Source organism: Sphaerodactylus townsendi, linkage group LG05, assembly GCF_021028975.2.
Source record: "Sphaerodactylus townsendi isolate TG3544 linkage group LG05, MPM_Stown_v2.3, whole genome shotgun sequence".
Taxonomy (NCBI): Eukaryota; Metazoa; Chordata; class Lepidosauria; order Squamata; family Sphaerodactylidae; genus Sphaerodactylus; species Sphaerodactylus townsendi.
This window is the reverse complement of record NC_059429.1, coordinates 99,661,524-99,689,029: the sequence shown is the minus strand read 5'-3', so window position 1 is coordinate 99,689,029 and position 27,506 is coordinate 99,661,524. Positions and strand designations below refer to the sequence as shown.

At 42.8% G+C, this 27,506-nt stretch overlaps 1 protein-coding gene across 1 annotated transcript in view; it reads left to right on the top strand.

Moving 5' to 3' along the window:
• Nucleotides 1-27,506, top strand: part of LOC125433186 (arf-GAP with SH3 domain, ANK repeat and PH domain-containing protein 2-like) — a 50,074-nt gene that overhangs the window by 6,860 nt on the left and 15,708 nt on the right. The window contains exons 4-18 of the mRNA XM_048497622.1: nucleotides 1,060-1,125; nucleotides 2,652-2,701; nucleotides 2,814-2,943; nucleotides 5,009-5,094; nucleotides 6,928-7,003; nucleotides 9,069-9,155; nucleotides 9,719-9,819; nucleotides 14,457-14,526; nucleotides 16,266-16,353; nucleotides 19,295-19,343; nucleotides 19,714-19,877; nucleotides 20,214-20,347; nucleotides 23,521-23,612; nucleotides 24,058-24,247; nucleotides 27,375-27,460. Coding sequence (XP_048353579.1) covers nucleotides 1,060-1,125; nucleotides 2,652-2,701; nucleotides 2,814-2,943; nucleotides 5,009-5,094; nucleotides 6,928-7,003; nucleotides 9,069-9,155; nucleotides 9,719-9,819; nucleotides 14,457-14,526; nucleotides 16,266-16,353; nucleotides 19,295-19,343; nucleotides 19,714-19,877; nucleotides 20,214-20,347; nucleotides 23,521-23,612; nucleotides 24,058-24,247; nucleotides 27,375-27,460 — 1,469 coding nt within the window. The remainder of the gene's footprint in view (nucleotides 1-1,059; nucleotides 1,126-2,651; nucleotides 2,702-2,813; nucleotides 2,944-5,008; nucleotides 5,095-6,927; nucleotides 7,004-9,068; nucleotides 9,156-9,718; nucleotides 9,820-14,456; nucleotides 14,527-16,265; nucleotides 16,354-19,294; nucleotides 19,344-19,713; nucleotides 19,878-20,213; nucleotides 20,348-23,520; nucleotides 23,613-24,057; nucleotides 24,248-27,374; nucleotides 27,461-27,506) is intronic.

The following is a 27,506-nucleotide window of genomic DNA, read 5'->3' as shown; positions in this document are numbered from 1 at the left end:
AACAGCATGACATATAATATGATATATAATAATGACAGAGTTACTTACTGTATGTGCAACTTTCAATTTATGGAATACTGCTTTTTAATGGAATAGATTGACAGCAGCAGATCTACCAGAGGAGTTTGATGGTCTTTGGATATCTTCTCAGTTACTTGTAAGATTTCATAGACCAAGCAAACTGGGGGGAAAACTGATCAACAAAATTTTTTTTGCTAAACATTACCAGTTCCAGAAGAGTCCTGTCCAGCATCTTTCATGGTCCAGATCTGGAACAGCTAATAGAAAGAGACAGAGGACCAAACTACCCATTATACTTTAGATGTACGTGGCATGAAGAATGGCAGCAATGTGGCAGCTGAAAGTGCCTGGTGGCAACTCCTCTATAAAAGCACGGCAGGGCCTGATTCAGATCATCACCATGGCACAGGGGAGAGGCTGCTGTCTTTCCTGTTGCACTGTTTTCCAGAGCTAAACTGACCCAGGGGCTACAGGGAAGCTGTTATTTGCCCCATCAGGAGGTTGCATATGCACTGGATAACATAATGTGTAGTTTGGCCCAGAAAGAGAGAGACAGAAGCAAACTTGGGCAGGAAGAAACTGGTGCAGATTGTACTATTCTAGAACTATTCGAAAACATGAGGTGGGTGTCTGCACATTTATATGACTCTGGGATAATAAAGTGCAATAGATTACTGTATTTTCTCAGTGTTTGCTAGATCTAATAGGTAGACTACATGTAGTTGTGAATTAGAGGTTTTAACTAGAGTACTTGCTTTTACTTCAAAGATTTACACAATCCCACATTAGAGTATCAGTGAAGAGGGTTTAGGATTTTGAAGTAGTGTACTAAATATTGCTTTGGGGCTAGAACTGCCACTATGTGTTCTGCCTTCCTGTTAATTGGTAATATCCCTTAATGGTCAGTGTTATCTTCTGGGAAGGGAACACAACCTGCAACGAATAACATGAACCATTGTCTACTCATGGAAGGGAAGGGATGAAACAATGTGAAGTAACCCTCAGTGATAACAGTATACTGAACCCTCCTCTTTTTAGTTACAGAGTTTGTCTCAAAATATTAACTTTCCTCTGGCATCACTGATCAAGGGAGATTTCAAAGGGGTAAGTCGGTATTAAGAAAGCTATAAGTATCTACTAAGCCAATGGTTCTCAACCTAGGGGTCGCAACCCCTTTGGGGGTCGAACGACCCTTTCACAGGGGTCGCCTAAGACCATCAGAAAATGGTCTTTTTATATTTTATATATACCAATTTTATGGTTAGGGGTCACCACAATGTGAGGAACTGTATTAAAGGGTCACGGCATTAGGAAGGTTGAGAACCACTGCCCTAAGCGTTGCTGGTGTAACTGGGCAGGATTTTGACTTCTGCCTTGAGGATAACAAATTCTGATCAAATTTCATTTCAGCTCATATTTCATTTCAGCTCATAGTACTATCTCATACCCTTGGAAAATCTATTGGTTCTTTATTTAGTCAAGATAAAAAAAATTCTAGACTACTTCCCTAGTTTAATTTGATCTATCATCTTTCAGGTATGTTGACCATATGCAGCTATCTCAGAGATGGGTTGATTTACACAAGAGAGAATTCACAGGGCATGAGATGCCATGGGTCTTAGGTACAAGCAGTGAACTCAGTCAGTCATATGTTACTTGAGTGTTCTTCTCTCTTCCTAAGTACATTGTTCCCATTCCTGATGAGGACCATGCTATAGTAAAGAAGGAACTCAAGACTCTTTCCTATGCTATTACTCCAAACTGAAATAGTCCAGGAAAGGATCTCTTGGTGTGTGGCTATGTGATCTTCTGTTATGAGTCAAATAACTCTTCCTGGAGTTGGAACTCTTTCTGTATTGTAACACAGTCCTGCGTGACCGTTATGCTCTCTGGTCAGTTTCACCCTCAGCTTGCACCTGACATTTTGTGTGCAGCTGAAGAGATTGTCCCTGCCGCCATTTGCTGAAGGTTGTCCCAGAAGGTTTGCTCTGCAGACTCCAATTCTGGGCTCCTTTTCAGCCCCAAAAGGATATAGTTGTACTCAGCTGGTCCTGCTGATTCTGGCAACATATAGTTTTCCTTTTTTTAAATTTTTTCGATGAGCTATCTCCATATCTATGCAGACACAAATATGACAATCTTATCAGCTTGGAAGACCCATCTACCTCCCATTGAGAAGCATTGGGTTGACCAGCCCTCCATGGACCAACTTAGTTTTTCCTGTACAGTAAAAAAAAAAATTGTTGGTTGGCAGAGGGCAGGTCAACCCAGTGCTTCTCAATTGGAAGTAGTCAGGTCTTCTAAGCAACTAGGATGGCCCTATAGATGGCAAGTCCTACTCTAAGTTTTTCCTTTATCTCCTTCAAATATTCTGCCATGTTCACATTAATAGTAGATTTTTTTTAACCAGATTTCTTCCTGCTCTAAAAACAAATATCGTTTCCTTAAAGGTAAAAGGCTATGTTTCACAAATTTAAAAGTCTGTTTAAAAATAATTCATAGACAGGACAAAACAGTACCCAGATGTGGTAGCGTGTCTTCTGGTCTCACATGAACTACAATCCTGGAATGGCAGCAGCTTTAAAACATAAGAAAAGCCCTGAATGTTAAGTGACTTTGTCTCTTAACAGGACTTTAAGAAGCCTTTTGAGAAATCTTGGAAAGACTATGAGAGCAAACTGTAAGTTGGTTCTATGTTCCTTTTTCTAGTTAGCTGATTAATTGATGTTTTATTCTAAATTGTTTCTAGTAAAATAGATTGTTAATAAACACTGTTCTTATTGTTTTTTGAGCACAAAGATCGAGAAAGAAAAGCGAGAGCTGGCGAAACAGTATGGCATGGTGCGAACTGAGGTAGCGGGAGGTGAAATTGCTGAGGAAATGGAAAAGGAGCGAAGGATGTTTCAACTACACATGTGTGAGGTAAGGCATGGGTAGGACTGATGGTGCTTCTTCACACATGATTATTTATGTACTAGTTATTTAAAATATTTACATCCTGCACTTTTAGTTCGGAGCTTATGATGCAATTTACAGCAACAAAGTAATAAAACAAAAACATGCAGTTATAGTATATACCATGATAACAGCAGCTATAGATAACATATTCCAGTTACTTCCCAGTGAAACTGAGACCTTGTTCTCTCTTCTTCCCTTCTGTAAGATAACTGGCCACTGATTTAGGGCCATTATGCATGTTTGGTCTCCTTTTCACTCAGTCTACATTCCCTTTGGGTTGCATTCTTGGTTATGGACATGTTTCTCCTTCTTCAAAACTCACTGCAATTTGAGGTGCTACTCTCCCTGCAGTTTTTGAGACCAGTTAAAGTGCGACTTTACAGGAGAAAGCAAAGAGACAGCGAGGGGAAGCAACATGTGTTTGGCTTGTTTCGGGCTTCCTCGCTTCTCCTGGCTTTCCCCGCCCACACAAAAGCCGTTCCTCCTGATCAGCCAGAACAAGGAAGTGGGAGGCTGCTCAGCTTGGCTGTGGATGCTTCACAGAAGTTTTTCCTGTTCAAAAACCAAACCACAAAAAACCTCAACCCCACAAGAAAAACCCACTGCAGCACATAGCTCTAGGGTAAGCCCTGCATGCATAATAGACTGTAGTCTGAGAAGAAGAAGAAGAGGAAGAAGAAGAAGAGGAAGAGGAGGAGGAGGAGGAGGAGGAGGAGGAGGAGGAGTTTGGATTTATATCCCTCCTTTCTCTCCTGTAGGAGACTCAAAGGGGCTGACAATCTCCTTGCCCTTCCCCCCTCACAACAAACACCCTGTGAGGTGGGTGAGGCAGAGAGAGCTCCGAAAAGCTGTGACTAGCCCAAGGTCATCCAGCTGGTGTGTGTGGGAGTGCCCAGGCTAATCTGAATTCCTCAGATAAGCCTCCACAACTCAAGCGGCAGAGCTGGGAATCAAACCCGGTTCCTCCAGATCAGAGTGCACCTGCTCTTAGCCACTACGCCACTGCTGCTCCAGATGGCAGTTGCCATCACTGGCTGATGGAAGGACCATTGTTGCTTATTCCTTTCTTTCTGCAGAAAGGCTGGCTGTTGATATTTTCATATGGATAGATTATATAGCAACTACTAATTATGACTTCCTAGCTCCTGCATATGTGTATATCACTACTTGATGGTAAACAACAATTGTCTCATGTAAGGAACCTGAACAGAAAGGAAGGAATTCTTAACCCTAGTTTCCAAGTAAGAGAGGACTGGTGTCAGCATACCCCAAGTGGGGCTTACTGTGATGTCAGCATACCCCACTGCCACTTTTTGCCTTACCCATGTGGCAACACCCAGCTGCATATGTTGCCCAGCAACTACCAGTGAAGCTGAATATGTATGCACCAATAACAATTAATTTTGGGGCTGTTAGTTGTTGACCAGGCCAGCTTGATCTTGTCAGATCTCAGAAGCTAAGGAGGGTTGGATCTGGTTGGTATTTGAATGAGTGACCTCCAAGGAATACCAGGGTCATGACACAGAGTCAGACAATGGCAAACCACCTCTGAACACTGCTTGCTTTGAAAACCCTACAGGGTCTCCATAAGTCATCTATGACTAGACAGCACCAAAAAAAAAAGTTGTTGAAACAAAAATACTCTCCCAGATAACAATTAGTAAATTAAAGCAAAGGATAAATTAAGTAATATTTTAATAATTTTATATTATCTCCTTTTTTAAAGGATAAGTTAGATGGGAAAGTAATACCAGCTTAAGTTTGTCAAAGTACTTTATTTTCTAAGTCAAAGGGTTCTGTTTTATATTGATTTATCTTTTACTTTATGTGTCAACAAGGTAATGAAAGCTGTAGTTTTACAAAAGGAAATTTACTCCATATCTTAAATAAGTGCAGAATGGGGGAGGAAAAACTATATTATACAAAGCAGAAAGAATGCAGTCAAGAACACAGGAGTGACAAACAAACAGTAGTTGAAAAGAAAATTTGGACTCAGCAAGTTAACACTTGGTGTGTGTTTTTCCTCCAGTATCTAATTAAAGTGAATGAAATTAAAACCAAGAAAGGGATTGACTTGCTGCAAAATAACATCAATCACTGCAATGCCCAGTTCAAGTAAGTGCAATATGCTGTCCCTGTTGCTGTTCCTTGTGGTCTTCTTTTTACATAAGCAGCAAGTTACTAATTCATCATTTATTCTGGTTCTGGTGGGTTTTCCGGGCTGTGTGGCTGTGGTCTGGTGGATCTTGTTCCTAACGTTTCGCCTGCATCTGTGGCTGGCATCTTCAGAGGTGTATCACAGAGAAAAGTCTGTTTCACACTGTGTCTAAGTGAGAAGGGAAAGTTTAGTGTGGTATATTGTCCACCAATCATTAAGTGTTTGGGTAGAACTTGCTATGCAAAGGTGTGGTTGAGTGCATTGTATTGCAAGTGGGGTTATCAGTCCATTTTTTAAGTACTGGGAGCCAAGCTTTGCTAATTTTTAACGTCTCTTCTTTCTTATTGAAGTTGTCTTGGTGTTTGTGAATTTCAGTGGGCTCCCTGTGCAGTCTGACATAGTAAGCTTCTGAATTGTCCAGAATTTCAGTGTTCTCAAATAAAATATTATGTCCAGTTTTGTTTAACACATGTTCTGTAACTGCAGATTTTTCAGGATGGTTAAGCTGACAATGTATTTTGTGTTCCTTAATACGGGTCTGAATGCTGCGTTTTGTGGTTCCTATGTAGACCTTTCCACAGCTACAGGTACAGCTGTGCAGATACAGGTACAGCTGTAGCTGTGGAAAGGTCTACATAGGACCTTAGGAACAAAATCCACCAGACCACGGCCACACAGCCTGGAAAACCCACCAGAACCAGTTGAATCTGGCCGTGAAAGCCTTCAACAATACATCATTTATTCGTTTTTCATTATTTGATTGGATTTTTGTAATATATGCTCCCCTACAGCAGTGTGGGTTTTTCTTCTTTTAAGGAATCTTTCCTTCCCAGCAATGTTTCCCCAGCATCATAATATTTGCTGTAATTGTTGTAATGCCACTGCTGGTCCAGGACTTGGCACAACTGTAAAGTGAACAAGCACCAAAGAATCCCTGTTCTAGAGCACTGTAGCTTCTTTAAAGTAATGAGTTGACCTGACTTTAGAACACTGCACTAAGTAAACTCTGGGTCAGAAAATTCCTGCAGATTTGAGGGTGGAGCCCGAAGAGTGCAGGGTATGGGAAAGGGATGGACCTCAGCACCCTCCAAAGCAGCTATTTTCTACAGGGGAACCGATCTCTGTAGACTGGAGATCAGTTGTAATCATGGGAGATGTCCAGATCCCACCTGGAGACTGGCAACCAGAAAAACAGGGTATTTTCTTATGTAGCTTCTCTGTTGCTAGTGTAGCTGCTAACAGAGCACAGCATCAACAGAGTCTCTAAATCGGGGTGTCCAACTCTGGTGCTTCAGGTGTTCATGGACTACAATTCCCATCAGCCCCTGCTGGCATGGCCAATTGGCTGCTCTACATGGGAGAAATCCCCAAAATTGACTGCTCTACATGGGAGAAATCCCCCAAATTTCTCTGCACAGGTCCCCAGGCAATGGCCACCACTCCACATCACAAGGACTTTTTTTAGTGCATATCTTTTAAAATATTGAATATTGCTATATCATTATAATGTTATAATACTGTGCATATCAGGTTCTCTGTATGCCTGCAGGTATAAACTAGAACTCTGTCTCCAACAGTGTCTAATTATGAAAGAAAAAAGGCAATAGCTGCCTCCTGTCACCCATACACACATACCAGGCAACCATAGGTAGACTATCTCTCAGCATGGAAGCTCTATTTTTCCTCTTTGAATTTATATAATTTGAAAAGTAATCTAGGCTCATATTGAGTATGGAGTCACAAAACAATATTATTTTCTGTTTATGTGTCACAATATTTTTTTCTGCCAGTTTTTTTCAGATATGTTTAAAGGCTACAGAGAAGCACAAACAGTTTATAGAGAGACTTGTCCCTGAGCTTCATAAAGTAAGCATACTTAATCAAATTCCTAATGCATGAGAGAATAACAAAATGGGGATGGGGGAACCATAGGGAAAAACTCTGAGGAAACAGAATGGAACCACTGATCAGTGATGTTATCTCATAAATACTTTTCAAGTAACTTACAATTTGATAACAAGTATCTTAACTTTATATCCATAGCCAATAGAATTGCCCATCACTACTTCAATCAGAGGCATAGCTCCAAGGGACGGAGGGGAGGTGCATGACGCACTGGCTGGCGCTCCTGTGGGGGTGTGGTGAGGGCGTTCTGGGGGCATGGCGGGGCCATTCTGGGGTGGGATGGGGGCATTCTAGGGCGGGACGGGGCACCGGCGCACCAGGCTCTTTTCCCCCTTGCTATGCCTCTGACTTCAATGCTGACCCAGTCTTTTTTGTACTCAGCAACAAATATACCTAATTAATTATAATAGTTTAAAGTACCTTGTGATGTACAACAATCTTAAAACAGACCAATAGATGGTTACTCTTTGGCAGATTCCGCATGGGCCAAAAACAGCCACGTGAAAACAGTGTAAAATGGTTTAAAATGGTGTAAAAGGGTTTACACCGTTTTCACACCACTGTTTTTTGCCCATGCAGAATCCGCCTTAGAGTTTTCATTGCATGGGACATGATCCCTTCTGAGCTGAGCATCAAACATGAGTAAATTACTAATGGGTAATGGTGACTTACTGTAGTACATGTAAATATAAATGAACTAAGAACTTTAAAGATTTGCATGTCAGAGGTATATTGAAAGAATCAACATCAGTTAAAACTTGTATGGGTAAGAGGACTTCAGAGAGTAATTTTGCCTGTGAGAGATGTGTAGTTTGTTGTCTGTGCCTTAATACAAATGTATTTCAGGATTCATCTTATACCATAAATTATTATATAAGCTGATTTGTAAACTGCAATACTGAAGGTGTGATGTATGCTATACAATGCTTGAGTTGTTACCTAAATTGGTTGGGTCTGCCTCTTAGAACAGTGGGGGGTATTACCTAGAGGCAGACCGGCTATGCGAGTGGCAGGCAGGAAAACTAACATCTACATACATAGAGACTGGCTCCCTAAGAAAACAACTCAAAACCAATGTTGTAGAAAAAATGGTTGCAGCGAAAAAGGATGCCATTTTTATTAGGGGTCAAAATAATAAAAATATACACTCACACGGAATTAAGAGGCCTAAGAAAAAAAGGGTGAGTATTAGCAGAAATAGGTTAGGGTATTGGAAGGGTGATAATTACCATTCCAGAAGTGAAGACATCTGAGAGAGTGCAAGAGACATGGCCCACATTTCTCACAGAGAGCAATGTTTGGTGCAAGGTAGAGGTCCAAGTGCAAAGGACTAAGGATTTGGGGGCTCTATACGGGAAATGGACCCTCTGGCAAGGATAAGAGGGGTGATGTCTTGGGACAATACCAAGTTTCGTTCCTAGGCACAGTTGGAAATTATTTGATGAGATTTAATCTGAGAGAGCCCAAAACTTGGTGAGTTTTGGGCTGTGCTGATGAGATTAAAACAAAGAAATTCAGGAAGCTTGATGATTCTCAATAGTTGGACAAGAGGTTTTCAGGATAAGATTGATGTTCCTTATTCTGGTGGAAAGAGCGTGCAGGGTGGTGCAGGAGGTTTAAGGTGTGGACCTTTGCCAGTTTACTGTTGGACTGGAGCCAGGTATGCTTTCTCAAGGCTAAGCTGTTGTTAACCAGATGTGAGTGGCTATGCCCTTAGGAGGGGCATTGTTTAAAACTCTGCATTACTAATTCTGAAGGGGGGAAGAATGATGTCATGTATCAGGCAGACCCTCTTGATATCAAACTCTTGCTTAATTTCTGAATCAAGATTGGCATGCATTTTATCCTTACTCTGCTCCATGATGTGTATGGTATCAAGATTATGATTGGTTTGGTCAGGCACTATAGCTGATTCCAGCATAAATGCCCTCCTCCCATTTGAAAATGGGAGGGAAATGCCTACAAGAAGGATTTAGGGACAGTCACGAAGAGCACTTTTGGTTTGCTTTGGTATGGTGTCTTTCAGATGAAAGCACAGCAAGAGGCGGAGAAGAAGCAGCTGTGCTTCCTTCGTGATCAGCTCAAAACAGCACTGCAACTGGAATGCAAAGAGGTAAGCCGGGGAACTGTACTATAACTAGGGGATTGCTACTCTGTAGATCCTTGTCAGGGGTGGAAGAGATGATATTGGAACAAGAAATAAACATTTAAATAAATAAATTTTAAAAAATCAACCGAGAAGTCAATCTCTCTGTGAAGTACAACTGCCACCACTCTACTCTAGGGAACAACAGTCTTATGAAAAGAATTCAAACTTCTCATTGCAGGACAAAAGCTGATGTTTGGTTGAAGCGGTCATGACAATGGCTTCCCAGATCCCTTCCTTTTGGCTGAGCAGCATGAATGTTGATCTCTCTATAGATCACTGACAGCTTTTGTGAAATCCAATAAAAGATATTGCCAAATAGCTATATGGGAGCTAGTACTAGGCCAGAAGAAATTCTCCTCTTTCACAAAAGCTATTGATGAATGAGAATAAGCTGTGCGTATGGAATCATGTTAAGGAAATGTTCTCCTAGCATTTGTGTATATGTGAATTTTCACCCTGACCATTAATTAGAACTGTAGTTGAGAAAATGCTGCTTGTCAGTTGGCCTATTTGTTTTTGTCTGACAGGATTCTATTAGCAAGCCACTGAGATACAGCATGCACCAGCTGCAGGGAAATAAACAATATGGCACAGAAAAATCAGGGAGCCTTTTCAAGAAAAGTGATGGGTAAGTAAAAGTACTCCAGATATGCCAGTATCATACTGTGGTCTTTACAAAATTGTGATCATGTTTTTGTGCCTCAGGTTGCCAGATTTTTTATTTTCCTTTCTGACACAGCTTCTGTGCCTTTAACAGCTGCAAAGCAAACGTTCCATATTTGATAAACCTCTGCCAGGGAAAGATTTCATTGCCTTTCAACTTTAGACACACAGACACACACCCTCCCTCCCCTCCCTTGCATGCCACCCCTCCCTTCCCCTCCCTCCCCTCCCTTCACTAGGGTGGGTGGGCCATGTCCAGATGCCAGGCCCCCTCCCTCCCCTCCCTTGCATGCCACCCCTCACTCCCTCCCCTCTCTCACTCCCCTTCCCTTGCATGCCACCCATCCCTCCCCCTCACTCCCCTCCCTTCACTAGTGTGGGTGGGCCATGTCCAGATGCCGGGCCCCCTCCCTCCCCTCCCTTGCATGCCACCCCTCACTCACTCCCCTCCAGTCCCTCACTCCCCTTCCCTTGCATGCCACCCCTCCCCACTCCTCCACATGAGCAGTGGACTCTTATCTGGCGAGCCAAGTTTGTTTCTCCACTCCTCCACATGAAGCCTGCTGGGTGAACTTGGGCTAGTCACAGCTCTCTCAGAACTGTGTTTGATCTGTGTTAAGCTTTTTGATCTGTGTTAAGCTTTTGCTCTATACAGATGAGTTTTAGTTTCAGATGGGCAGCCATGTTAATCTGCATTAGAACGTCAAGATTCAGGTCCAGTAGCACCTTAAAGGCCAACAGGATTTCCAGGGTATTTGACTAAGAGAGCTTTGACTGTCATCCCTGGAAATCTTATTGGTCTTTAAGGTGCTACTAGACTTGAATCTTGATGGGTTTTTAATATAATTATTATTCAAAAATATGACATTCTCCATGCTAAGCTACACAGCTTGTTTAATAAGAGTGGTTGTAACAAGAACTAGACAAAAAAATAGGCTACATCATACAAAGATTACTGAGCATTTTAACATATATCAGCACTTAGGAATATGCTGTTTAGATAAATTGCTATGTGTTTTAAAAGTGGTTTGTTTCTCTGATGATGGAATCCATGGTTACATGCAAAGCTCAGGAGCTTCAGTTGAGAATAGGTTTGCAATCAGGTTTCTCTTCAGGATGCTCATGGATTTACCTCCCATCAGCCCCTGTTAGGGGCTGATGGGAATTGTAATCCATGGACATCTGGAGAGCCACAGGTTGCAGACCCCTGAGCTATACCCATAGTTTTTTCCCACATATGCATACACCTTACATCTCATCATAGCCTTTTCTGCTCCACCTTTTGGGCAATTGAGCCTGCCCCCTCTCTGCCAGCCTGCCAGGGTACCTGCCTCCCTCATCGCCTTAGATCCGGCCCTATCCCCAGGATCCACACCTCAAATCTTCAGCAATTTCCTAACCTGGAGCTGGCAACACTATCTCATTCACACCCAACAGCTAACCAATTTGCCCTTCTATCTCCTCTCCCCCCAACTTCACCAATGGCCTCTGCTTTGGAAAACTACGGTCTTTCTCCATAGAGGGACCAAAGCAGTTTACTTTAGTTTCCTCTTCGCACAAAAGCCATGGGAGATGGTTTAGGCTGAGATGTATGTATCTGGAACAAAATCACCCAATGAGTTTCCACAGCAAAATGGGGATTTGAACCTAGGTCTTCTAGATTCTTCTCTGAAGCTCTAACTGCTACACTGCACTGGCTTTCATAGGGTGGCTGCTGTTGAACAGTAGCAAGCAACCAGGCCTATTTGAGTCATGCAAGCAGTGGTGTAGGGCCAAGGGGTATGCGCGATGCACCGGGTGTGCACTGGTGCAGGGGCGTGGCATTCCAGGGCATGGCTGGGGCATTCCGAGGCAGGCGATGGTGGGGCGCGAGGCACATGCATGCCCTGGGCGCAGTTTCCCCTTGCTCTGGCCTTCATGCAAGTCAGGAGGTATTATTACCCACAGATTGCTGTTAGGCCCAGGTGGGACCTGGAGATCTCCCAGAATTACAGCTGAATTCCAGACGACAGAGATCTAGTCCCCTGGAGAAAATGGCTGCTTTGAAGAGGGCATTCTATGAGATTATATCTCTTTGAGGTCTACCTCTCTACAGACCCTGCCCTCTTCAGACTCCAGCACAGAATCTCCAGGAATTTTCCAACCTGGAGCTGGTAACCCAAGTCAGGCCTGGCTCCAATAGGTCCTCCCACAAAGGCACAAACAGGCCTGAAAAGGGCTTTGTCCATTTCCCCTGCCTTTTACTCAGAGAAACTGAAGCCTGGAATGCTGTGTTTACCTAGCCACAGCCACTAAGGGAATCTGTTGCTTGAAGCTACAGGTACTCCTTTTGTAATTTTGGGGCTTTTTATACCTCCACCCCAAATGTATTTTTTTTGTCAATTTCATATTCTAGATTTGTAGAAAAATCTGTCTTGCCTGTTCACAGTTCCAGTCACTAGATTTAAGTATCCAAACATTTGTCTGACTTCGCTATTAGAATATCAACTGAACACCAAAACATGTTTTTATTAAAGATCTACATGACTCACATAATGCGTCTCTCTGTGCTTTGGGCCAGTGAAGTTATTTGATTATTTTGAGATAAGAACATAAGAACATAAGAACAAGCCAGCTGGATCAGACCAGAGTCCATCTAGTCCAGCTCTCTGCTACTCGCAGTGGCCCACCAGGTGCCTTTGGGAGTTCACATGTAGGATGTGAAAGCAATGGCCTTCTGTGGCTGTTGCTCCCGAGCACCTGGACTGTTAAGGCATTTGCAATCTCAGATCAAAGAGGATCAAGATTGGTAGCCATAAATCGACTTCTCCTCCATAAATCTGTCCAAGCCCCTTTTAAAGCTATCCAGGTTAGTGGCCATCACCACCTCCTGTGGCAGCATATTCCAAACACCAATCACACGTTGCGTGAAGAAGTGTTTCCTTTTATTAGTTCTAATTCTTCCCCCCAGCATTTTCAATGAATGCCCCCTGGTTCTAGTATTGTGAGAAAGAGAGAAAAATTTCTCTCTGTCAACATTTTCTACCCCATGCATAATTTTATAGACTTCAATCATATCCCCCCTCAGACGTCTCCTCTCCAAACTAAAGAGTCCCAAACGCTGCAGCCTTTCCTCATAAGGAAGGTGCTGCAGTCCCTCAATCATCCTCGTCGCCCTTCTCTGCACTTTTTCTATCTCTTCAATATCCTTTTTGAGATGTGGCGACCAGAACTGAACACAGTACTCCAAGTGCGGTCGCACCACAGCTTTATATAAGGGCATGACAATCTTTGCAGTTTTATTCTCAATTCCTTTCCTAATTATCCCCAGCATAGAGTTTGCCTTTTTCACAGCTGCCATACATTGAGTTGACATTCCCATGGAACTATCAACTAAGACGCCCAAATCCCTTTCCTGGTCTGTGACTGATAGCACTGACCCCTGTAGCATGTATGTGAAGTTTGGATTTTTTGCCCCTATGTGCATCACTTTGCATTTTGCTACATTGAACTGCATTTGCCATTTCTTAGCCCACTCACCTAATTTATCAAGGTCCGCTTGGAGCTCCTCGCAATCCTTTGTGGTTCTCACCACCCTACATAATTTGGTATCATCTGCAAACTTGGCCACCACGCTACCCACCCCTACTTCCAGGTCATTTATGAATAGGTTAAAGAGCACTGGTCCCAATACGGATCCTTGGGGGACACCACTCCCTACATCTCTCCATTGTGAGAATTTCCCATTTACACCCACTCTTTGCTTCCTGTTTCTCAACCAGTTTTTAATCCATAGGAGGACTTCCCCTCTTATTCCTTCATTGCTGAGTTTTCTCAATAGTCTCTGGTGAGGAACTTTGTCAAAAGCCTTTTGGAAATCCAAGTAGACAATGTCCACTGGTTCCCCCTTATCCACATGCCTTGTTTAGCTATCCCCAAAGAACTCTAAAAGCTTTGTAAGCTTACAGGATTTCGCGCCCTCTGCAAAAGCCATGCTGACTCTTTCTCAGCAGGTCTTGCTTTTCTACATGTTTTATAATTTTATCTTTAATGACAGATTCTACTAATTTACCAGGAACAGATGTCAAACTGACTGGCCTGTAATTTCCCGGGTCCCCCCTAGAGATGAAGTAATTACTCATATTAATTTTTTATCAGAGTATCCATTGATTTTTGAGGATGCTTATGTAGTTTTAAACTATTTCTGTCTTCTGGAGACAAACTGATGGTGAACAGAAATCAGAGGCGTACCAGGGGGAAATAGCACCCATGATACCCCATGTTCCCGTGGGCAGTATGGCACTGACAGAAATAGACCTTCCATGTTCTTGCTGTTGCTAAAAGCCTTATATTGCAACAATGGAAAGGTAAATGGCCACCTCCAGTAATCCTATGAATTGAAGTCCTTATCAACATTTGAAGACATGGACATGTTTTTAGATATTTGGAAGCCTTTTATAGGAGTTTATCTGAAGACTTATAATTGTTGAATTTTCTTGTTTTACATTTCTTTCTGTTTAGAGGTTGATTTATAATTTTTTAAAAATAAAAACTTGGTTGTCTCATGTAAGACAGTATTTTTAGCTTCCTGTACAGAGCATATGTTTTTCTTCCAAATTTCAGCTTAAGAAAAGTCTGGCAGAAGAGAAAGTGCACAGTCAGGAATGGCTATTTGACCATCTCACACAGCACGGTATGCATCTTATTTCATAATTTTAAAAGTTTAGTTCTGATAGATTGGCCAAACTGCTTCAAAAAACAAGGGCTGTAAACTAGTGAAGTGCTTTCATAGAGTGCCTTCACCACCTACCCATGGGTCCATCTTTCAAAGTGGCCATTTTTCCCCGCTGAACTGATATCTGCCACCTGGAGATCAGTTGTAATAACAAGAGATCTCCAGCTACCACATGGAGGGTTGCCAACCTCCTTGTGGTAGCTGGAGATCTCTTGTTATTACAACTGATCTCCAGGCGGCAGATATCAGTTCAGCGGGAAAAAATGGCCGCTTTGAAAGATGGACCCAATGGCATTATATTCCATTGAAGTCCTTCCCCAAACCCTGCCCTCATCAGGCTTCACTCCTAAAACATCCAAGTATTTCCTATCAGAAACATAGAAGCAAAACAGAAAATATCATACAAACCAAATACTTGCTATCCCAGGAACTGAAAGATGCCATTGCTCGTTCTGGTTTCACTCTTTGCTGATTATTGTTAGCAGATTTGAACTAGCGCAGGAATCAGATAGAGAGGGTCTGGATGTTCCTTTTGTTACAGCTCTGTTTGGAAAGCAGTTTCATAAGAATGCATTGAAGAAAATATGAGCATCCAGTATAACGCAGTGACAAAAAATGTGATCTTAGGGTATACCGATTGAGGTATAACATCCAAATTACAAGATTTCGTCAGCCTTCTCCTGGAGTATTATGTACAGTTCTGAAGACCTCACTTCTAGAAGGATGTGAACAGAATGGAGCAGGTGCAGAGGAAAGCAATGATCAGGGTCGATCAGGGACCTGGAGACCAAACCCTATGAAGAAAGGCTGAGGGTCTTGGGAAGATGTCGTCTGGAGAAGAGTAGATTGAGGAGGAACATGATTGTTACCTTTAAGAATTTGAAGGGCTTTCAGATGAGGCAGGGAGCTGCTTTTGTTGGGAAGAGAGGATAGGACTCACAATAATGGGTATTAATTATGGGCAGAAAGGTTCTGACTAGATATTAGAGGGAAAAATTACAGCAAGAGTTGTGCAACAGTGGAATCAGCTGCCTAGGGGAGGTGGTGAGCTCCCCCTCACCAGCAACCTTTAAGCAGCAACTGCACAGACACTTGTCTGGGATGCTCTAGCCTAGGCTCATCCTGCATTGAGCAGGGGTTGGACTGGATGACCTAAACAGCCCCTTCAACGCTATAATTCTGTGAAAAAAGTTACCAAAATGTACTTTCTCTTTTTTCACTGTATAAAAGTGACTTATGAAAACACTGCTGACTGTAAAGGGGGAGCGGGGAAAGGAAACTAATGTAACATAGAGGTCAGCAGGTTAATTTTGTCCTTGGAAATCAGGGTTTTAGACCTTTTTCTGCCATGAAGGCCTTGAAGCCAGTTACAGCCTAACTTATTTTATAAGGCTGTTGTTAGGTTGAAAAGGAGGAAGGGAGAATGGTGGACACCATGACCCTGAGCTTCTTGGAGGAAGGATGGGGAGAAGATGAAATAACTAAACAAAAGGCAACAGAGATGGGAAAGAGTTATTTTCTTCACTTTAGCTCTTTCTACCCAATTTCTTAAGCCGCTGAGAAGTTTAATCAGAGAAGAAAGAGCTGGATCTGTATATACTGCTCTGACTTGTGTATACAACGTATACAAAAACATATTTCAAAAAAAGAACCTTAAAGGGACCTAAAAACAGATACTTTTTTCCTCCACAAACTAGCTAAATCGCCCTCCAGTGAAGCTGAATTTACTAACTTGTCAAGTGAAGCCAAACATGGATGATGGGAAATGCTTTGATCTTATTTCTCGTAAGTACCTATCAATTCATGTATGTTTCCATTTTCTTAGGAAGAGTTTGCTAAGGTACATGGTTTATAGGATGCTTCACAAGAGGGAGGTGAAACTAAAGATCCTTGTAGTGGTACAGAGGTTAGCAGGTGATGTCTTAAAGCAGTGGTGGCAAAACTTTGGCACTCCATGCTGGCAGGGGCTGATGGGAATTGTAGTCCATAACATCTGGAGTGCCAAAGGTTCGCCACCACGGTCTTAAAGGGTGGCTGTTATTTGTATTGTTGTTCTGGGCTTCCAAATTCGCTCTTTCCTAAAAACTGAGATCACATCTTTAATAAAGACAAAATAGTGCCATTATTGGTGTAAGGGAAAGAGTTTTCAGTAAAATCTGTCAGGTTTGTATATAATTAAACTTTCAAAAGTAAATATAACAAGCCTGAAGTTATTGTGAACAACATAGTTGAGAGAGATGTGACTGATCTAAAATACCATCCTAAATTCAAATTCTACTGACATGTTAGATGTGAAACTGGGGGTCACATATATGTTACATTCTCTGAATTGAATATTATCTAATGTTAAAGCTAGGCTGATCTCATCAGATCTCCAAACCTAAGCAGGGTTGGCCCTGGTTAGTACTTGGATGGAGATACCAGGGTTGTCATGTAGAGGAAGGCAATGGCAAAGACAGCTGTGAATCACCATGGGCTACGGTTGCTGCTCGGGGTGGATAGGGCATGAGCTGATTCCAGCCTCAGTAAGGGCGGAAGCAGCAAAGTGGCCATGCCAGGGTTGGACAAGCACCAACACAAAGGCTGCCTGCTGGCCATGTCAGAAAAGGCAGGGTTAGCCCGAACCTTTAAAGGAGCAGGCTATCCTTTGTGTAGGCCATGTGCTTGGGCTGGCTAGCAATTTGCCCACCCACCTCTCCCTGTTTTCAAGTGATTGTTAATGCATGTTAACTTGTCATAGTCATCGGCGGTTTTGGCACAAGGGTATTGATCTGGAAGGACCAGAGGAGGGGAGCTAGGGAGCTAACCCCTCCCCTCGGGAATGATAGACAGCGGCAAGAGGCAACCACCCTGCTGAACAGGGCATCTGGGGAGTACCTCTTACCAGGAGCGTATGCCTGGCAGAGCCCCACAACAGAGCAAAGCCTCTGTATGGGGCATCCGCCCGCAGGAGCTTTGCTGTGATGTTTAGACCCCTGCTTGACTTCACTCTTCTGTATGTTTAATAAAGAATGGCTATGGCCAATTGATTTAACCCAGGCAAAAGTGTGGTGTGATCTTTGAATAGAAAGTTGCCCAGGGAATTCCGCCCTTGGATAGCAAACCACCTCTTGCCTTGAAAACTTAGACTTCTAACTCGGGAACTGCTGCTTCAAGCTATAGATCTCCTGGACCTTAAAAACAACCACCCTTTATATCATCTGACTATGTAATTAATAGTTTGTTTATTTGGCTGCAATTTTATTTTATTTTTTGCATGTGGTAATTAATAAGCCTAAAACTCTGTCTTTGGACACAGGTGGATCTAATATGATTCTTGTATGGGTTCAATGTATTTTTATGTCCTGGCTGGATTTTATGGATTATTACTAATTTTATTTTATTTTTATTTTATTGTATTATTTTACTTTGTGAACTATGATATACATTTCCTAAATAAACAAATATTTCTCTTATCCTGGATAAACACTTTTGTCCTTTCAGTCAAATTTGCTAGGAAAGAGTATAACAGCTGTAGGGAGGAAGCAATTGGATAGTGAGATAAAGTATAATGGAAGTATAACTTGCTTTGTCAGGAAAATCTTTAGGGCCGATTTTGCATGCCGAAAATGCCCCTCTGTTGGGAGTTTTGCAATCGGGAGTTTTGCACTGCCCCCGGTGCTGCAGCGTGACTGCCACATTTATGCCCCAGAGCTGCCCCATGGAATTGGCTTTGCTCTGCTAATTTCCTGAACCACAAAGGTTGAGGTTCTTTTGAAATGCCCCTTTGTTGCTCCGGAGGCTTCCACCGCCATGCAAAACTCCCCCGTAGCAGAAACGAGGCCAGATTTTCCGCCTCACCACTCTGGCCCACCCCATCAATGGACAGGCACTGAGAAGCAGCACCCCCCCCCCCAGTGAAAAAAAGAGACTATGGAAGAGCTTGCGGTGCTTATGGGAAAGCCCCGGGCTTGTGGGGAACCATTTGGGGCTTCCCTCACCAGCCCTGACTTGAGTGAAGGAAAGAGCTGGGCAGCAGTGGGGAACTACAAGCAGGGTGAGAAGCCCTGCAGTGGGTAGACTCCCTGGATAAGCCACAAAGCAATTTCAACTTGCAAAATCACCCTAGGATGAAGCAATTAATCCTCAAGCAATTAATCCTCCTAGATACTAAATATTTATATTGCAGATTCAAGAAAGTGGCAAATACTGCCACTGGTTTATTTTGTGTTTTAGGTTAGATTTGTTTGGGTTAATAAAGCCCGAGTAGCTAGGGGAGCCTCTTGAGTAAGAAACCTTCCCAAAGGACCCCAGAGACTATTACAGATTGGATTTAGTGATGCAATCCTATACAGAAATCACAATAGTATGATAACTGTTTGTGTTGGATTAACCTGAGGGATCTGGTTTTCAAATTATTACTCAGTTATGAAACTCAATGGGGACCTTGGCTTGGCCAATTGCTTTTAGTCTCATCAGCCTCTCAGGGCTGTTTAGAGGGTAAGGTATGAGACTCCATGTATGCCACTCTGAACTCTTTGAGAACATATATGTGATTAATAATAACCCTTTTGTGATATGTTCAGATCCCAGTTATGAAAACCTATTATATGCTGAATGACTCTACTAGCTGTTCAGTCCAGTCATTATTTTACATAGATATCTAGATTTTTTTTCAAGTATGGGCATGTTTATGGTATATTATTTTCTATTCTGCTGTTATTTCAAACTTACCTTCCCCTAACAGATAACCGAACATACCACTTCTTGGCAGAAGATGACCAGGAATGTGCTGCGTAAGTACTGGAGAGCTAGAGCAAGATTATTATTTGGGAGCAATAAAACCCTTTTGACTTGCAGAGCTGAAATGAGTATTCTAAAGAATCTTTCACCCAGAACTGCTATCATGTCTACCCAACTTGTGACTGATCAAGAAAATACAATGGCCCAGCCACCCAGTAGGTATAACAACCCACCAGGGGCTTGATAAAGATCATCTTTTTGCCTGAAATGGCTAAGGGCGGCACTTGTCAGACTCATTTACTGCCATTTCTACAGAACTTGGGAGACCACACTAATGTGACTGGTAGACTACATTCAGCTTAATGAGTCATGTTGTTTCAGGATGTTCCATTTACCTGATGTCAATTTCCTCCTGCACTGCAGATGGATCTCTGTCCTCAGCAATAGTAAAGAAGAGGCCCTGAATGTTGCATTCCAACAGTCACCAGGCCGGGAAGGGAGCAGTATGGAAGACCTAACTGGAGCAATCATTGAGGAGATAAAGCGCATGCCAGGAAACAGCATGTGCTGTGACTGCTCAGCATCTGGTATGCAAGCAGATGTTAACTAATCCACCCTCCACACAACTATCTTGGTGTACAGCAAATAGAAATGTCATATGACCAAACTGTAGAAATGCCAATACTCCATAGGCTTATGCAAAGTGTGGGATATAGACCCATAGCTACAGGGAGAAGAGTGCTCAGCAATAAGCATTATTTCCCATTCCCATTCCCATTCCATCTAGCAGTTGGACCTGATTTCAAGGCTCTGACTAATTTTTGAGAACTATCAGAGATTGTAAAATAGAGAAAATAAGAATTGTCCATAATTTTTGGCAAGGTAGAGCATTAACCATATCCCTGTGTTTCTTGATTTCACAGACCCAGCATGGCTGTCCATTAATTGGGGAATTCTAATCTGCATCGAATGTTCTGGGATTCATCGGGAGATGGGTGTCCACCATTCACGCATTCAGTCACTAGCCTTGGATAAGTTGTCAACCTCAGAGCTCCTGGTAAGGAGTTGATGGAAAAAGAAATTAGAGATGAAATGAGATGAGATGGAAAAAGAAATTAGAGAGGACAATAAAAGCAAAAACATAGTGGTAATGGGTGATTTCAACTATCCCCACATAAACTGGAAAAATGTATGTTCAGGTCATAGTAAGGAGAGAGCATTCTTGGATATGCTAAATTACTGTGGCTTAGAGCAGATGGTTGTGGAACCAACCAGGGGAGAGGTGATCCTAGATCTAATTCTATGTGGGACACAGGAACTGGTACAGGAAGTCAGTGTTGTTGAGCTGATAGGGAACAGTGACTACAACGCTGTCAGATTCAGTATCTCTACGTGTGAGCAAGTGACAACTACTAACGTAGTTACATTCGCCTTCAGAAGGGAAAATTTCTCAAAGATAAGGGGGATAGTGCACAGGAAGCTGAAAGGGAAAATCAAGAGAGTCAAAACTGTCCAAGATGCTTGGAGGTTATTTAAAAACACAGTAATAAAAGCTCAGCTGGAATATGTTCCGCAGGTTAGGAAAGGCAGCACCCAGTCCAAAAGAAAGCCACCGTGGTTAACAAGGGAGGTTGAGGAAATTATTAGAAAAAAGAAGAAGTCTTTTAGAAAATGGAAGTCCAGCTCAACTGATGAAGAATACGAGAAGGAACACAAATGATGGCAAAAGCGAAGCAAGTTAGCTGTAAGGGAGGCAAAAAAGGATTATGAGGAACGCATGGCTGCGAACATCAAGACCAGCAACAAACAGTTCTTCAAGTACATCAAAAGTAGGAAGCCAGCAGTAGGCCCATTAGATGACGAAGGAACAAAAGGTTTGCTAAAGGATGACAGGGAGATTGCAGAGAAGCTGAATGAATTCTTTGCATCTGTCTTCACTCAAGAGGAGGTGAGGAAAATTCCTGCACCTGAACCATGCTTCTTAGGAGGCGAATCCAAGGAACTAGTGAAGATAGTGGTAGATAAGGAAGAAGTCCTGGCAGCCACTGATAAACTAAGTGCTACCAAATCCCCTGGCCCAGATTGCATTCACCCAAGAGTTCTTAAAGAGCTCAAGCATGAAATTGCTGATGTTCTCACTTTAATATGCAACTTATCCCTGAAATCTGCCTCCATCCCTGAAGACTGGAAGATGGCCAATGTCACACCAATCTTTAAGAAAGAATCTAGGAGGGGACCCAGGAAATTACAGGCCAGTCAGTTTGACCTCTGTTCCTGGTAAATTAGTAGAATCTATCATTAAAGATAAAATTATAAAACATGTAGAAAAGCAAGACTTGCTGAGAAGAGTCAGCATGTCTTTTGTAGAGGCAAGTCCTGCCTTACAAACTTACTAGAGTTCTTTGAGGGTGTAAACAGGCATGTGGATAAGGGGGACCAGTGGACATTGTCTACTTGGATTTCCAAAAGGCTTTTGACAAAGTTCCTCACCAGAGACTGTTGAGAAAACTCAGCAATGAAGGAATAAGAGGGGAAGTCCTCCTATGGATTAAAAACTGGTTGAGAAACAGGAAGCAAAGGGTGGGTGTAACTGGGAAGTTCTCACAATGGAGAGATGTCGGGAGTGGTGTCCCCCAAGGATCTGTTTTGGGACCAGTGCTGTTTAACCTATCCATAAATGACCTGGACGTAGGGGTAGGTAGTGTGGTGGCCAAGTTTGCAGATGATACCAAATTATGTAGGGTGATGAGAACCGCAAAGGATTGCAAAGAGCTCCAAGCGGACCTTGATAAATTAAGTGAGTGGACTAAGAAATGGTAAATGCAGTTCAATGTAGCAAAATGTAAAGTGATGCACATAGGGGCAAAAAATCCAAACTTCACATACACGCTACAGGGGTCAGTGCTATCAGTCACAGACCAGGAAAGGGATTTGGGTGTCTTAGTTAATAAGTCCATGAGAATGTCAACTCAATGCATGGCAGCTGTGAAAAAGGCAAACTCTATGCTGGGGATAATTAGGAAAGGAATTGAGAATAAAACTGCAAAGATTGTCATGCCCTTATATAAAGCAGTGGTGCGACCACACTTGGAGTACTGTGTTCAGTTCTGGTCGCCACATCTCCAAAAGGATATCGAAGAGATAGAAAAAGTGCAGAGAAGGGCAACGAGGATGATTGAGGGACTGGAGCACCTTCCCTATGAGGAGAGGCTGCAGCGTTTGGGACTCTTTAGTTTGGAGAGAAGGCAACTGAGGGGGGATATAATTGAAGTCTTTAAAATTATGCATGGGGTAGAAAATGTTGACAGGGAGACATTTTTCTCTCTTTCTCACAATACTAGAACCAGGGGGCATTCATTGAAAATGCTGGGGGGAAGAATTAGAACTAACAAAAGGAAACACTTCTTCACGCAACGTGTGATTGGTGTTTGGAATATGCTGCCACAGGAGGTGGTGATGGCCACTAACTTGGATAGCTTTAGAAGGGGCTTGGACAGATTTATGGAGGACAAGTCAATTTATGGCTACCAATCTTGATCCTCTTTGATCTGAGATTGCAAATGCCTTAACAGTCCAGGTGCTCGGGAGCAACAGCCGCAGAAGGCCATTGCTTTAACATCCTGAATGTGAGCTCCGAAAGGCACCTGGTGGGCCACTGCGAGTAGCAGAGAGCTGGACTAGAGGGACTCTGGTCTGATCCAGCTGGCTTGTTCTTATGTTTTTATGATTAACAACATCAGTGGTGGGATTAACAACTGGTTCGGCAAACGTAGTGAAACACTAGCTAGCAGAACCGGTGCAGCCCACTGAATCCCACCTCTGGATGCAATGCTATAGAGTCTACTTTCTCCCTTCTCCAAGGGAACTGTTTTATGTGGTCTGGAGATCAGTTATAATTCTGGGAGATCTCCAGTTGGCAAACCTAGATGCAAGTGACTGATTTTCTCTACTTTATTGGTTTCTGGGGCAGCATTTCTAGAAATGCTCCTGTGTTTCTCAGTTTCTGAACTCTGTCCTATCAGTATCTATTCTGTCACTATTTACTGTGTACATTCTGTGGCCTTGTCTGTTTTACTATAATCTTCTATCAGAATCTGTGGTTTCTTTCCTCCTGTCTTTTCCTGTGCAATTTAAATTTAGTAAGACAATATCAGAGAGCTATCAATGCTGACAATGCTATGGTTTTAATAATGATGTCAAACTATGTTTTTTATTTGTTTCTTTTTGCAGTTGGCTAAGAATATTGGAAACTCAATATTTAATGACATACTAGAAGCCAGGTTACCCAGTTCATCTCCAAAGCCTACCACTGACAGCGCTATGTAAATTATATTTCTCTTCCTTATTATTATTATTATTGTGTGTATGTATATCAGTATCCCCAAAGCTAAATTAAAAACAGTTGTATTGTCAAAGGCTTTCACGGCCAGATTCAACTGGTTCTGGTGGGTTTTCCGGGCTGTGTGGCCGTGGTCTGGTGGATCTTGTTCCTAACGTTTCACCTGCATCTGTGGCTGGCATCTTCAGAGGTGTATCACAGAGGGAAGTCTCTTATACACTGTCTAGTAAGAAGTTTTGTGTGGTATATTGTCCATGTCCCAGGGTGGGGGACCAATCATTAAGCGTTTGGGTGGAACTTGCTATGGAAAGGTGTGGTTGAGTGCATTGTATTGCGGGTGGGGTTATCAGTTCATTTTTTAAGTACTGGGAGCCAAGCTTTGCTAATGTTCAGAGTCTGAATGCTGTGTCCTTTTTGTATCATTCCAGGACTCTTCGGAAGGACTTCATCATTTCCAAGTATGTTGACAGGAAATATGCTGCCCAGAAAATCACAGGGAGCTCAACAGCTAGGCTCAAGGAACTTCAGGATGCTGTCAAAGGAAAGGATGTATTTGTCTTGCTTCAGGCATATGCTGAAAAGGTTGATTTAAGTGAGCGTGTTTTGGAGCCCAGTCAGGTAAGGCCTGCTCCTTCCATGGGTAACCAAATGCCTCTACACTTTAGCAGAAGTAATGCCAATACAAAGAGACAGAGCATGAAACACCACAAATGGAACTCTCTTTAATTAAGTCTACAAGAAGGCATTGGTTACATTTAGCTCTGAGCTAAAGAAGACAGGCAAACCAAAAATTATTGTCTTGGCCATTTGGTGGTTGATGAAAGTTTGCTTTCATGATAATGATTCCCCATTATTATAATGAAGCTTAGTACATTTACCGGCATTATCTTATGCATGTTTCTCCCAGTTCCTGTCTTCTTTAGCTCTTCTCTGCCATGTTTATGTTGCTTAAATATGATTAACAAATTGAAAAAAAATAATAGCAAGTTTTGACCAATCTTCTTCTCCAACTTGTACAATACTGATGAATAATAGGACGGAGAATTCAAGGCCTGTCCTGCACAAGGTGAGGCGCAGGCCTTCCGTCCCCCGCAGGCTCCCCTGCTGGTCTCCCCTCAGGCTCCCCTTCCCAGCTGGGAAAGAAGATTCAGTAGGCCAAGCCACAGAGCAGCAGTGAGGGACACGTGTCACACGAGGCTGGGAGCCAGATGGTGCCTAGAAAACTGCCCTGGCTGCAGCAAGCATGAGCATCCCCCCAATGTCAGAAGAAGTCGGCAGCTGGGTGAAGGGGGCCCAGTGCAGAGTCAAGCAGCAGCAGTCCAGGGCAGCTGTGAGAGTAGGGCCCAAGCAGCATGTGTTGGCCCCTGAGCAAGCATCAGTGTCAGGTGGATACACTAAGGTGGGACCAGAGGGGGGGTTGATTGGGGAAGCACAAGCAAAGGCAGAATGACCGGGCTACCAAGCCAGGACCCAAGGGAAGAACTTTGGGGTAGGTCGAAGGCCCTGGATGGCTGGAGAGGGAAGAAGGGGTGGAGTAGTGGAGTAGCAGTGGCATAAGAGCAGGTGTACTCTAATCTGGAGGAACCAGGTTTGATTCCCCGCTCTGCCACCTGAGCTGTGGAGGCTTAGAATTCAGATTAGCTTGTACACTCCAACACATGCCAGCTGGGTGACCTTGGGCTAGTCACAGTTATTTTGAGCTCTCTAAGTGTTTGTTGTGAGGAGGGAAGGGAAAGGAGTTTGCAAGCCCCTTTTAAACCCCTTTGAGTCTCCTTGCAGGAGAGAAGGGGGCAGAGGTGGGATCCAGCAGGTTCTCACCAGTTCCCGAGAGTGGGTTACTAATTATTTGTGTGTGCCGAGAGGGGGTTACTAATTGGGTCTGCTTTTCCATTAGAAATTCCATTAGGTCCAAAAATCATAAAGTCCTGTTGTTTCCTATCTGGCTGGTTAGCGAAGGTAGAAAACAGGATAATTCTCCCTGCTGGGCTGTTTTAAAAACATGTGTTAGAAATATTGTAAAGTTCCTTGTTTAAGGAAAGTATCCTTCTTTTGATTTCTAGAAACAAAATTAAGTATTTGAAAGTATTAAGTATTTGACAGGCAGTCAATTAGAGGAGAAGTAGTTGTTTCTGTTGGCAGTAGACGATAGGACTTGCTATAATGAGTTTAAATTATGGACAGAAAGATACCAGCTGGAAATTAGGAACTTTTTTTTACAGTAAGAGTTTTTTACAGTAACAGAGAAATTATTAATGCCCCGCCCCCGGAATGCCTGGCCACGCCCCTGTCATGCCCCGCCCAGCCCCATTGGCGCTATGCCACTGTTTGAATCCCACCACCATGGGAACCTGTTACTAAAATTTTTGGATCCCACCACTGGAAGGGGGGGATATAAATCCAACTCTTCTTCTTTAAATGGAGGCAAGAGGGGCCTGCCCAGGGCGGAATTGGGTAGGAAAGACTCCCATGCACACTGGGGAATCTTTCTGCCAGGCCAGTGAGAGTCAGGTAGCCACCTCCTCTCTTGCCCATTTTAAGACCTGCTCCTCCCCAGCCAACCTGGAACCCTACAAGCCACGGGTGACAGCGTGGGGAGGGCGACCCCTTGGAAATTTGTTTACTGATGTTTTAGAAATGCAAAATAGCTGTGGGTTAAGGGCAGGAGGACCAACAGGGAGGAAGAAGAGGTTGATTTTTCCCTACTAGCTGATTATCTGCTCAGAATTGTACTCATGAGCTACTTGCCTGTTTGCTGGGGAAAGATACACTTTATCTGGGGGAAAGATACCCTTTATCTTTTCCATACAGGCAGGAAACAACTTGAAGAGGACAATTTTGTTTAGGCATGTGGCTGGCAGGACAAGGATTCAACATTACTTTCTCTTCCCCCACCTGCCTTACTTTCTAAAAACTGGAGGAAATAAGAGATTAATTTTAACCTGGCCCTCTGTACCTGTTCCTAATCAAAGGTACTTCCCTGATTACACACCTGGACAATCAGTGATCCATAAACAGAAGATCCATTGCTATACAATATTGCCCCAAAGTTAAATCAACTGAATAGAATATTAAGTCAAGAGTCATCTGGGAAAAAAATCCCTGAGTGAGTAGCTGGTCTCAATCATTTGAATGGTTTGGCAGAATCTCTCGGGTTGGTGAGCTGCAGAAGTCCTTCAAGGGGGTGCAGTCCCTGGTGATGGTGAGTCAGAAGCCACCAAAACCACCGGTTGCTACATTATTATTCCATGGAATATGATTCACTGTGGTGAACAGAGCAGACTTCTGTTCCCTTCATTGGCCCATAGGACAAAGTATTATAACAGTAACTCACATAAATTTCCTTTAATACTATTACTGACCAAACCCACTTAAACACAAACAGGAAGATTAGTTCCCATCAGTCTTGCTGAGTTTCTTGTTCCAGTGTCTCTGCAGCATTGTCAGAGTCTGCATAGATGGAGTTCTCAAAAAGGTCTACTGTATTACACAAGTAATGTGTTGCTTTGCCTGAAAATTTCCACAAGAGACTGATCATTGCAAAATGCTGCTCAGAGAGCTTGCATGAACCATTCCATAAAGAGCTTGCTTTGGAGTATGAACACAGAATGGCCATTAGGTTGTGAACTCCTAGAGTAGTAATTCCCATGCTGCCAGAAATGAACAGTGGTTAGTCCTACCCTTGATTTCAAGGAAACACCAACATATTTTTGCATAGTCACTTTATATCTTTTTTTCTTTTTGAAAGGAACCAGGAGAAACACTTTTGCATTTGGCAATTCTCATGTCTGACCGAACATCTTTGCATATTGTAGACTTTCTGGTGCAGAATAGGTAAGCTAACTCCATAGTCTTGTCAGGCAGATTTCATGATTCATTT